At 41.1% G+C, this 12,627-nt stretch overlaps 1 protein-coding gene across 1 annotated transcript in view; it reads right to left on the bottom strand.

Moving 5' to 3' along the window:
- Positions 1–12,627, bottom strand: part of SLIT3 (slit guidance ligand 3) — a 693,114-nt gene that overhangs the window by 245,660 nt on the left and 434,827 nt on the right. Inside the window, exons 7-8 of the mRNA XM_084838630.1 lie at positions 7,639–7,710; positions 1,053–1,216 (exon numbers count right to left, since the gene is read on the bottom strand). Coding sequence (XP_084694756.1) covers positions 1,053–1,216; positions 7,639–7,710 — 236 coding nt within the window. The remainder of the gene's footprint in view (positions 1–1,052; positions 1,217–7,638; positions 7,711–12,627) is intronic.

A 12,627-nucleotide genomic window follows, 5' to 3' on the forward strand; every position in this document is an offset into this window, starting at 1 on the left:
CGCCTCCTGAACAATGTTGTGAACAGAAGTCCATAGTTCTTCTGGGACCCTATCTACTAAATCTAGTCCCTTAAATCTATGCTTCACCTCCACTGCATATTCATTAGGAATATTAGTGAGCTAGAAGATTACAGCCCCCCAAATTTTATAAACATCACTGTTGTTGTTGTTCAGTCGTTAAGTCGTGTTCCACTCTTCGTGACCCCATGGACCATAGCCCGCCAGGCCTTCCTGTCCTCCGCTCCCTCCCAGAGCGTGCTCAAGTTCATATTCATTGCATCGGTGATGCTATCAAGCCATCTCATTCTCTGCCATCCCCTTCTCCTTTTGCCTTCAGTCTTTCCCAGCATCAGGGTCTTTTCCAGGGAGTTTTCTCTTCGCATTAGGTGGCCAAAATATTGGAGCTTCAGCTTCAGTATCTGTCCTTCCAATGAGCACTCCGGGTTGATTTCCTTTAGGATTGACTGATTTGACCTCCTTGCAGTCCAGGGGACTCGTAAGAGTCTTCTCCAGCAGCATCAATTCTTTGGCGCTCAGCCTTCCTTATAGTCCAGCTCTCACAGCCATACGTTACTACTATAAACATCATAGCTAGGGATAAAAGTACAGACTTTCTTCTTTGTTCATTCAAAATATATACCTACCAAAGTTCACTGTGAGTTAAATTAAACACCAGCATTTCACATGCACTTGCTAATTCAGTCCATTTGTATGCTAGTCAGATATAGAGCTCGGAAGGCTTTTGCTTGAGAACTGGGATCATATTATTTGTTAATTACTCTCTCACAGTAATATGATCAGAGTACAATTGAAAAAAGACAATTTAAGTACAGAATGGTTAACACAGCCCAGCAGTTCAGAAAAGACTCTGAACAAATCATAGTAATTTAAAATATTATTATACTGTTTAGCTGGGATGTGATTGAATTGGAACTGGCACAGAGTGACATTTAAATAGGACCAACATTAGAGTAGTTTATTCAGTGCTTAATGTGAAGATCAGTACAGAATGATAGAACAAACCAAAATGATAAACAATAAACTTATATTACCTGAGCAGACATACTCTTTTTTCTGAACATCAGCAACATTAAACCCCCTCAGGTGAACAGGTGCCATGCAGAATGTGAACTGTCCAACTGATCGCCTCTGACGCAGCCAGTCAGAAAGCCAAGCCAGGTGACAGTCGCAGTATAAGTAATTGGAATGAAGCCGTCTGTAATGGATAGAAAGAGATTGACATCAGACCTCCCATCTTCTAAAGTGGAGGCAATTAATATTTAACCAAATGAACCATCCTATGATCTGCACTGATTTTGTGGACCAATAGCAATACACTGCCATGTAGTACTATTGGCTGTGGTCATATGACCTAAGTAGGATGATGGGTAGCATATAAACATTTTAAATATATAAATACATAAAATAGTTATGTTTGTGCATTCAATTACAATCAGACTTCACAGGAATCAGTGACTTATCTAAGGATGCCACCATTCGGTAAATTAAGAGGTTTTTAAAAACATGATAAATAATAATAGTTAAATAAATTCAGCAAACACTAGAATTTAGCAAAGCAAGCAATAAGGTGCCTCAGATGGCAATTTATAAAGGAACAGTTCAAATGACTAGATTGTGAGATGTACAGTGTATAGAGGGTGGTGTCCTTCTGCGGCTGTCAGTGGAATGAGGAGAGTGGTGATTTTCAATTACTCCCTCTCCCCCATGCAGCCCTCTGCATATCCCCCAAACTCTGCTCTGGAGGATTGGGGGACCCTTGGAACAGCATGGGAGGTGGCATGAGGGGAGGGGAAATTGCCCCAAATGTCTCTGTTCTGCTGATAGATGCCTTCCATCAGTAGAAGGACACAAACTGAATAACAACCAGAATCACCAAGTGTATTTGGGTAAGTCATCCCTCAACCTTAGATTCCCATATGTAAATGGGATGCTACCAATATATCTACCTTTCAAATTTAAAAACAGCAGTGATGAGTCATACTTTTTAAAGATATTCATTCTTAGAGGACATAAATTACATTTTGGTACTTCATCCCCCTTGACTTGTGAAGTTATACGGCCTTGTGTCGCATTGTCTAGAAAAAAGTTCTATATTTGAAAAATGAAACAGCTAGAATGTGCAAATAAACTATCAAATATTTCATCCTTTCTCTATGAATCATGACAGGCAGGCATTAAAGCAGTGCTCCTGTGACAATACTGTCATTTCTGTAGGACAGGGTTGGACAAAGCACTGATTTTTGGCACACTAATACTTCATAGTACATTGACAAATATAAAGTGCTGTAAAACACAGTCTAGCCATCTCTGAAATAAATTAAGATTGTGAGAGATCCTTATGTTAGACAGTTGCAATTGAGTTCAGTGGTGGCGCCTAAAGCGACAGTCTCTGGATATGTATGTCTGCTGGTGGCCTACAAGGCATTTTTGCTGGGAGGTTTCCAGAATTCACTTACTTGCTGTGTCCAGTAAAGCTTAATTCTCCTGACCTCCAAGGCAGACCATAAAAAGCAAATATATCTATTCATCAAAGATTGGGAGGAGATTTTATTTTGCCGAAGCATGGGAAGGAGCTAGTAAATGCAGCCCATGGGCCAGAGTTTCCCAAATCAATGGACTAATCTATGTCATTTGTAAAGAACAGAGACTTTTCCAAAGTATTTAATAGCTTTTAACCAATTAACAGTACCATCTTATGCACATTTACCTGGAAGTAAGACTCACTGAACATAATGGGAGTTCCTTCCAAGTAAATATACATAGGCTTATGCTGCATATATTGTTAGTTGCTTAATTATCTGGCTTTTAATTATTGATTACATTTCAATAAATCTGCTTGTCATCAAAATTTCAACAGAGATACCTTCTGGAAGATACTGAAAGAACAACATAACTTCTTCTAAATGAGAAATAACTTACAATGAAACCTATAACTCACTAGAGTCAAAATTATTTCAATAATTAACAAGTGCAAAATCCAACAATGTTTGGATAAGATTTCTGATAAAATTATATCCTCTAGGAAATACTAAGATTCACTCTTTTTGGTGGTGGTGGTGGTGGTGGGAGATCTAAACAGGACTGAAATTATTTGTCATAAACTTAGCATATCTCTAGATGTGCAAAAAGTGGTTTCCATGCTTGTTTTAAACTTTTAATATTTTTACTTCCTAATCCCCAGTGCCCAAGCTGAATCCCAGGTTTTGACCTGCAAATATATTATTTGTGCTGAAATTCTGTGGCATACAGTGTGCAGTTAGGAATATTCCCTTGAGAGAAACTCACAAAAACAATCTGTCAAGCTTTAACCGTGTAGACTGTATCTTCATAAATATAAGAGTATAGTAAGGAGCCTCTACTGCAAGCGGAGTGTATGTGAATTGTTCCAGTCTCTTTTTAGGATGCCTTTAATCTATACAAGAGCACAAACAACTCTCTCTGCAGCCATTCATTCATTCATTCATTGGTGCAGAAACAGTAGGAGAGTCAACAATAAGAAAATGAAGAAAAGTGAATGCAGAGCAATATTTTACATAAATATAGTTGTCTCATCAAAAGGAAAACAGATCAATGCAAACTAATTCTTCTTAGAACTAAACAAGGATGAAAAAAAGCTATGAAACGGAACAAGAGAAAAGGGAACTAGAAAGAAAAATAATATAGAGTAATACATTATTAATCACAACAAAAATGTATTAACTGCTACATCTATATTGCACAGTCTTCCTTAGAAGTCAAGCTGAAATTAAACAACATCATTCTTATACTCTGATCTTCAAAACAGCATAGTTTTAAAAAAATATGAAAAGGCTGAAACTGACAGCCCAAAAGCAGCATAAAATGCAGGCTGCTGTGACTAAAGCTTTTCTACAGTAATGTGAGAGATGGGCAAAAAATTGAAGGCATGAAGCAGCTAAAGTAAAGCACTTTGTTAGTTCGATTGATCTAAGTGGGAGAGAGGTTCAGGTGCAATACTTTCCCAAGTCTCATTGCAAGCAAGGGAACTTAAATGTGCTGGAACATTTGCTGTGTTTCTAAGAAGGCCACATAGGCCTTGTCCTCTGTATAGTTTCTGCTAACACAGGTGCTAAGTGTAATTGTATTTTTGTGGTATGGATACCCCTAAATGTAGTTTACAGACAACAAGTGAACAGCTAGGAGGCAGTGAATGCTTCAGCCATAATGAGAGCCCTGGAGAAGAGCACACGGGTCACTGCTACATTCCATTAATCCAGTTTGGATCAAATCATAGACATATGCTTTCCTTCAAGATTTCCTCACCTGTGCTGTTAATCATATTAAATGGAGAGGACAAGAAGAACTCATAATCCAAATTTAAAAATCTGAAGGTATAGAAAGCTTTCCCTGGCCAGCCTAGCAAAAACATTTCTTCCAGAAAGAGCATTTCTTCGTTACTATCTCAGCCAGTTTTCTCTAGTAGAATAAAAAGTAGAATAAAAAATATCTTCCTAAATTAAAACAAAATGCCTAAATAGGATAATACACTACTTAATGTCAGGGGAAGTGTGGAAGGTTTTTAAAATCCATTTTAAAAGCCCTATTGCATAGGCAATCTTTGCAAGTTGGTACTATGGATTGTAGTCATGGTTGCTGGAGGACCATTAATATCCACTTTTGTAAAACAATTAATAAGCAATGCTAAATGGTGTAGAAATATTAAATAACACATTCAAGATAATTTTAAATAATTTTAGGAATACGAAATAATGTTCCTTCTACAACACTCTAATGAAGGCTCTTGGAAATATCAGTGGACTCTACCATGCATGATTATTTTATATTTATTATTCATCTGATGGCACTGATATCTGTAACCAAATAGATGAAACATAAAATGAAAAATCTAACCTCTTTTATTATAGGTCAGGTCTTCTATTTTTCATTAAGAATAGGACTGCTTAGAAGGCTATTATAAATTATTTGGCAGTACATATGGACTGAAACATGCCACTTAAAATTGATGGAAGTATATTTATAGCACACAACAGGGGAATGAATGCAAGTTCTAGTTTTTAAAAGTGCCTTTTTAGTCACAGCCTAAATTAAATTTCCAGAATATCCTTTTGGGTCAGCATTCAAGTTTTATAAAATGTAACTCTCAAAATTCAATATAAAAGCTTTCCTTTAAATCTCATTTATAACTTCCTCCCCCGCCCCCTTTCCTCTTTAATTACAGCAAAAGGGAATTAGTCAATATAAGTCTCCAGGGAGCTACATACAAAGCCATCTTTTAAATTAAACTAAAAGGAATGGCAGGAGACACTATGGTCTGTTTATCACATGGATTGATTGATATGAAATAACCAAGAGACGACTCTACAATAGTATAAAGAAAATACTCAGAAATATAAATACCTTTGAATTGGTTAATGAAAATCGTAGTTCATGTGATTACTATTCTTGAAAGGAGTAAATATATATACAAGTATAAACACAGAAGTGTGCCAGTGCGGGCAAACAAGATCCACTAGTGTATTAATTATAGTACCACTACATCTCTGAATCGATCAGACCAGAGCAACTTGTGATCCACCAAGCTAAACAAGTCCACAAGCAATGAATTGTAACTGGCCAGGTGCTTAACGTCCCTGCTCTTTTTGCAGTCCTACACAAGCAGCAAAACCAGACCATTTATTGAATCCTTGGAGGACTGGCAAACATGGCTGGTAGATTGTATTCAGCTTGGAGGGTCACAAGTTTCACAGGCCTGAAATAGAGGGATTCATAATAAAACACATTGGGGGAATACCGACTAATGATAATATTTGGATAAATCACAGGGGAGATTTTTAGCACTTTTAAAATTAAATGTCAAAGGTCTTTGTTTTATAACTCAGATGGAAGGTAATTTAACTCTAATTTATGTAAGAGACCAAATCTTATTCTCTATATATGAAGTGGCCAAATGGTGGGATGTTTATACTGCATCACCAGCCAGTCTTCTCCACTCTCTTGTAGCACACACTCTTTTACTTCTTGGCAATGGTGGATACAGAACTGATACTTGGTAATAACTCCTCCCTCCCCGCTTCAAAGCCTGGGCTTCCATGTGCAATGTTTGTTCCTGAGGTAAACAGCTGCAGCATCCTTGGCCATTTGATGCCAAAATAGAAGGCGCAAAGCAGATCCGGCTCCAGGTTTTTGAGGGCCCCTGGGCAAGACACCATCAATGGGCTCCCTCCCTCAGTGTCTTTATCTTCTCACTGCCATTGTCACCACCTATTATTGCTTCTCATCCTCTTTCAAGAGAACAAGTAGTCAGTGGCATCTATTATGCTCTTCCTTCTCACCACCACTGTTGTCTGCGCCAGAGAAAGACATAGGTGAACAAGCAGGTTGCAGTGGTGAAGAGGAGGAGTAAGTCTAGGGTGCTTTTGTCAGTGGGCCCCTATTGGGGTGTAGGCCTTTGGCACATGCCCAACCATGACTACCCTTAGCGCCGTCCCCGGGACAGAGTGTCTTGGTTTGTAATTCACTGTCCACAGCATGTTGAGAGAAGGGTGGTGTACATATGCTCAGGAGGTGGCTCTGTCTGTGGCAAAACAATATGTTTATTGTGTAACAGCAACCATCATTACCTTGCCCAGGACTGCCTCTCCCTGATTTCCCATAGCCCTAGAATAGTACAGAGTCTCCTAACCTCTTACTGCAGCAAGTCAGCTAAGACAGTGCACAAAGTGCCAGGAAGTCCACAGTTTAAATATTGTTTCAGCGATGAACTCATTAAGTAGCTTCAGGCAAACTATTCTAGCAAACCCAGCCCTCCATCTGCAACATGGAGATAATAATGCTGACATCTTACAGTTGTAAAGATGACTGAGATAATGCATGTGAAGTGTTTTGAACACTCCAATGCAATGCAGCCTTTGCTCCTGCCAGCAGCAACACCCCCTGAGCAGAGTTCTGTTCAAAGGATGCTCCTGCCAGCTGAGGGAGGAAGAGGTAATGTTCACTAATTTCCCTCTCTCCTGCCCTCGGGAACAGTGCAGGAGGCCTGCAAGAGGAGGAGGAATAGTCAAAAACTGCAGCCATTTCTCCACTTCTGCTAGCGGTATCCTCCACTGGACAAAAAGCCTTCCCTGGATGGAAATCGCCCTCCATTTGTGCTAAGTTAGGGTCCAACCCTGTTGTTTTTGTTGGCAGTATTAATACTATATTGTAGAGCCCTATCCCCGAGTAGCCAAAGCGTCCTCCCTGTCTAACTCACTGAGGCTCCCCTATGCAACTACTCCAAACCCCAGGTCCTGCAAATGATCAGGAATGGTATCCTTATATATTGGGCTGCCCAAGCTCATGTCCTGAGCCCCATGCCTTTTGACAAAACATCCAGGCATCTCTTCCCCCTGGAAATGCTCAGTGAAGTTCATAGCTACTCATATTGTAGCATCCCTATTCCTGGTCTTCCCATCAACCACACCCTACTTCCAGTTCAGGATGCTCCTGCATACTGAAATAAAAGGAAACAAGAGTATCACACTCTTTCTCAGCATAACCTATTCTGTTGCCTTTATTTGAGAACTGATAAATAACCATAAGAAGACTGGAACACTCAGTGTGTTAATTCAAGCATTCAGTATTTCAGAATGGAATACTTACAGGGTCCTGATCTTTGGCATATGGTTGAAGCTGGTGAGAGGGATGCGTGTGATGTTGTTGTTATTGAGGGTACTATAAAGAAAGGAAAACAAACACAGATGGATTCAATCAGTTGCAGTATTTTGACAGTGCTATTTATGGAATCAACCATAATCTGTGGAAAAAAACATAGCATATGAAGAATTTTAACATAAGTCAGAAATGCATGTGTATTGTAAATATCAATAACTGCATACAGACAGACATAAAATACTAGCTCAGCATACCAAGATAAACAGCATACCAAGGGCTAATTTTGATTAAAATGGAAGACTCCTCTTGGTATCTTCTAAATGGACAATTTGGAAGTATGAGGGTGGATGTAATGCTTATGTGCCTTCTTAATATTAAATATAGCCACCAGAAGGGGCAACTCTGTATATAACATGCACAGCGTACCAAAGTGCCATCTTTACATGAGGGTTGAATAATGGAGACAGGTGGGCTCACAGTAGTGGGTAGCTGCTGATTGACCAGCAACAGCCCATTTTTTAAATGTCATGCCTTTGTCCTCCTGCCTCGTTATGCTATAGGCAAAGCCAGGAGAACTGAGTCAACTGGCTCCTTCCTAACTAAACTGCAGTGGGTTAAGAACTGAAGAGGAGACATCAGACATCTGTCTGAGGGGAAAAAATGGGATTGTTCATTGTTTGGGGTAATTTGGGTGTACGTGATCTGGTGGGAAATGAATTTTAGAAAGAGGATTATTTGAGGCTAGGATCTGGAACAGAACATGAATTGGCAGGGGGAGGGAAGTGCATCTGTAAACAGAGAAAGTATGCTCAGTACATATTGAATGTACATACTGAACATATGAGCAAAGGAGTGGTCACTGATTTAGGGTCCTTACAAAATCCTCCTCCCCATTGTACTCAGTTTGTGGTCTTAGGTGAGTCATTTGCCTCTCAGCCTAAATATATAATATCACCAGTATCAGAGGCAATATACCTCCCTATACCTGTTGCTCGGGAACGTGAGCAGGCGGGTCCTATCACACTCATGTCCTGCTTGTGGGCTTCCCATAGGTATCTGGTTGGCCACTGTGAGAACAGAATGCTGGACTAGAAAGGGCTTTGGTCTCATCCAGCAGGGCTCTCATGTCCTACTTGTGGGCTTCCCATAGGTATCTGGTTGGCCACTGTGAGAACAGAATGCTGGACTAGAAAGGCCTTTGGTCTCATCCAGCAGGGCTCTTCTTATGTAGTGTCTTCTGTAAGGTGACTACTGCAGCAGCAAATAAGGGGAAGGGAGAGTGGTTTAGTGTTTGAAACTCACACCCTTTACTCTCTTGTCCTCAGGGTCACTTTGAAGATGTAGTTTGCTGCTCTATTTTCTCCACACACACCTTATTCAAAGGGAAGCACAGGGGACCCAATCTAGATCGGGACTTTAGAAATGGATTAGGGTGCCTTTAACACTTTGTCCCCACTGTGGTCCCAATCTGCAGTTTGCAGCTATGGGCAAATTACTCACTGACATCTAGTTCAGTCCAGCATTCTCCTTCCAATACTGGCCAGTCAAATGTCTCCAGAAAGCTTGGTAGGGTGGGTGAGGCTTATGGCAGCCCACTATTTGGAAGAACCAGCTGCCCCTGGTTGGCATGACCTAAATTTAGAAAGATTTTCAAATGACAGTATTTCTGAAATAGCTATAAAATCTGACTTCTTGTGAAGAGTAAGAACATTTTTGCCAAAATGTTGGCATAGGCAGAAACAGCAAGGGTACAGAAGGACTGGAGGCACTTGTGAGCCTTTATGGCTACCAAGTCTTTGCATCTTGATATGGTGGAGCCCTCTACTGGGAATTGCTCAGTTGATGCAAGCCATCCTGGGCTGACTGCACCAGACTTGCAAATGGGATTATGCAATAACAACAATACCAGGTTCATTAAACTACTTGGTATTAGAACTCTATACAAGGAGAATGTATTATATGAATATAATACCAGGGCAAGAAATTTGTGCTCTGCAATGCATAGATTTATTTTAGAAAACAGTATTTGCAAGAGAGGAAAATCAGAGTGATGCTTTGTCCTTGGTTACCACTGAACATCAGATCAAATAGGCACTGTATTCTAGATAGTTTGTGGTTGTCCTTTGTATTGCCTGTCTGTACAGTCCTCAGTAGGAGGAGGAGCATGCCCTGGGGTCTGCAGAGGACTCCCTTCCTCTTCTGAGAAGGTCCCATCTGACTCAGGCTTTGAGGGCTTGCAGATCCTTACAAGCAGCAAGACAAGGAATGCTGGCCAGGTTGCCTTGGCAACAGGGATGTTGTCAGTCTGTCTGTCTTTACACACACACACACATACACACTTCACAGTGAAGCAAAAAGAAGCCCTAAATGCCACAGCATCATATAGGACTGGGAACAAAAGTGAAAAACAAAATGACTATGGTAAGGTTTTCTTCATGATGGGTTTTGCACACCTTGAAAGTCCCCTTTTGGCCTCAGAAACATACAAGTTCAAAATGTTAACACTATTTTAACACTAAAGTTAACACCCTTCACTACAGTAAGAGTGACTTTTGATTAAAAAATAGCAATATCCCACATTATTGGAAAAAGGAGAGGTTCAAATCACATTATTAACAATGATCCCCGGATAAGCATTCTTTTTTACTGAACACTGAATGACACTCAAACGCCTCCAGATTATATCTTTAAAATGTATAGGATTCACCCAGCCACACAAAATCTAATCCTAGTAAATCCTCCCCCAGTGTGGAGTCAGCAGTTGTAGTGCATGTTGACACCAATGAAGTGGAGAAATGTAGTTGTGTGGTCACATTTAGGTTCACATGTAGGAAGAGATGGAGTGCTTGATTTTAAAAGAGAACATAGAGATATTGGGCATAATGAAAACCTGGTAGAACAGAGATAACCTGTGGGATACAGTCATCTCTGAATAATACAAACACTATGAGGTGGATAGGAAAGGGCATACTGGGGTTGGTGTCACTCAGTACATTGTGTCAAACAAACCTGAAACCTCAAAAGAGACAGGCTCCTCCACAGAATCACTGTGGGTGACAATACTAGGCCCCCCAAAAAATTAATATTGGGGACATGCTATCACCCTACCTCCCACCCTGGCCAAAATGCTCAGGGTAATCTTGAAACGGAGAATGAAATCAGGGAGTCATCCAAAGGAAAAAGTATTAAACTAATGGATAACTTCAAGTACCTTTACATAGATTGGAAGAGCACATGCTCTGGTTGGTCAGGACAATGAGGTAAAAAATTCTAGACACTCTAAATCCCTGCCCTAGAACAGTTGCTCATGGAAGCAACCAGAAGGGAAGTGACTCCGGATTTAATCCTAAGTGACACCCAGGACCTAGCGTGAGATATAAGTGTAGTTGAACCAACTTGAAACAGTGTCCACAGTGCTGTCAAATTTAATGTATATATTTCTAATTTATACAGAATTTATACGTTGTCAAGGAAGTCTAACATGGTCACACTTTGGCATTCTAAGCAAGGTACAATTTTGATGCTCTGCACATGCACACACATAAGGTCCGTCTAATCAAAGCTATGGTTTTCCCAGTAGTAATGTATGGCTGTGAGAGCTGGACTATAAGGAAGGCTGAGCGCCGAAGAATTGATGCTTTCAAACTGTGGTGCTGGAGAAGACTCTTACGAGTCCCCTGGACTGCAAGGAGGTCAAATCAGTCCATCCTAAAGGAAATCAACCCTGAGTGCTCATTGGAAGGACAGATAATGAAGCTGAAGCTCAAATATTTTGGCCACCTAATGCAGAGAGAAAACTCCCTGGAAAAGACCCTGATGCTGGGAAAGATTGAAGGCAAAAGGAGAAGGGGACGGCAGAGGATGAGATGGCTAGATAGCATCACGGATGCAATGAATATGAACTTGAGCATGCTCCGGGAGAGAGCGCAGGACAGGAAGGCCTGGCGTGCTATGGTCCATGGGGTCACGAAGAGTCGGACACGACTGAACGACTGAACAACAACATGCACACACACCACCACTGCTAGTTCCTGAACAGCATAAAGTGGATTCATGTGGGGTGAAACATGTGTTTCCTGGGATAGTCATTGCTTCTATATTTAAATTCTTTAACCAGGGGCATTACTAGGGGACATGGGCCCACAGGCCAGCAGCAAGAGAAAAAAAATGCGTAAAGTTTGCTAATTTATATAAATAGATGTGAATCTAGAAATAAAATATAATTTAAATACATGTCACCATAATGGTGACCTTGACATTCAAAATATGCTAGATTGTACTTGTGTTTTTCCTCTGACTTCATTAACAATTTAAGATCAAGCCACATAGCTGCTGTTCATCCTGAAGCAAATCATTTCCTTTTAAAATAGGACAGAAGTAAGTAATCAGTCCCCTTCATGGATCACTGCCTTGTTGTGGCGAAGGGGCTTGCGTAACTCAGTGAAGCCATAAGCTATGCCGTGCAAGGCCACCCAAGACGGACAGGTCATGGCGGATAGTTCTGACAAAATGTGGTCCACTGGAGAAGGAAATGGCAACCCACTCCAGTATTCTTGCCAAGAAAACCCCATGGAACGTATCGCCTGGCGTGCTATGGTCCATGGGGTCACGAAAAGTCGGACACGATTTAATAACTGAACAACAACAAAAAGTAATCAGTACTAGCATTCCAGGTTAATTGGGTGGTAGATTGGACTGATGATCTGTACTGAGGGGATTCATTTCAGTGGTAGGGATGTACGAAACACCTACCTGGCTCCATGCTGGGCAATCCGCGGTGGGGGGGAGGTGCTCCGTCCCTCCCCCCAGAATCTTCGACGGGGGGGAGGCGATCCGGTCCTCCCCCCTGGAATCCTGCCTGGCCAGCTCCGCTCTGCGGCCAAGCTGCAGAGCCGCTGGCCGGCTCCAGCCGCCCGCAGCCAGACATCCAGCCGCTGGGCAGCCCTGCAGGGACGCAAATGGTGGTTGTCGTAGCCG

This window comes from Heloderma suspectum, chromosome 2, assembly GCF_057233095.1.
Source record: "Heloderma suspectum isolate Gila_16-S chromosome 2, 16-S_ref, whole genome shotgun sequence".
Classification (NCBI taxonomy): domain Eukaryota; kingdom Metazoa; phylum Chordata; class Lepidosauria; order Squamata; family Helodermatidae; genus Heloderma; species Heloderma suspectum.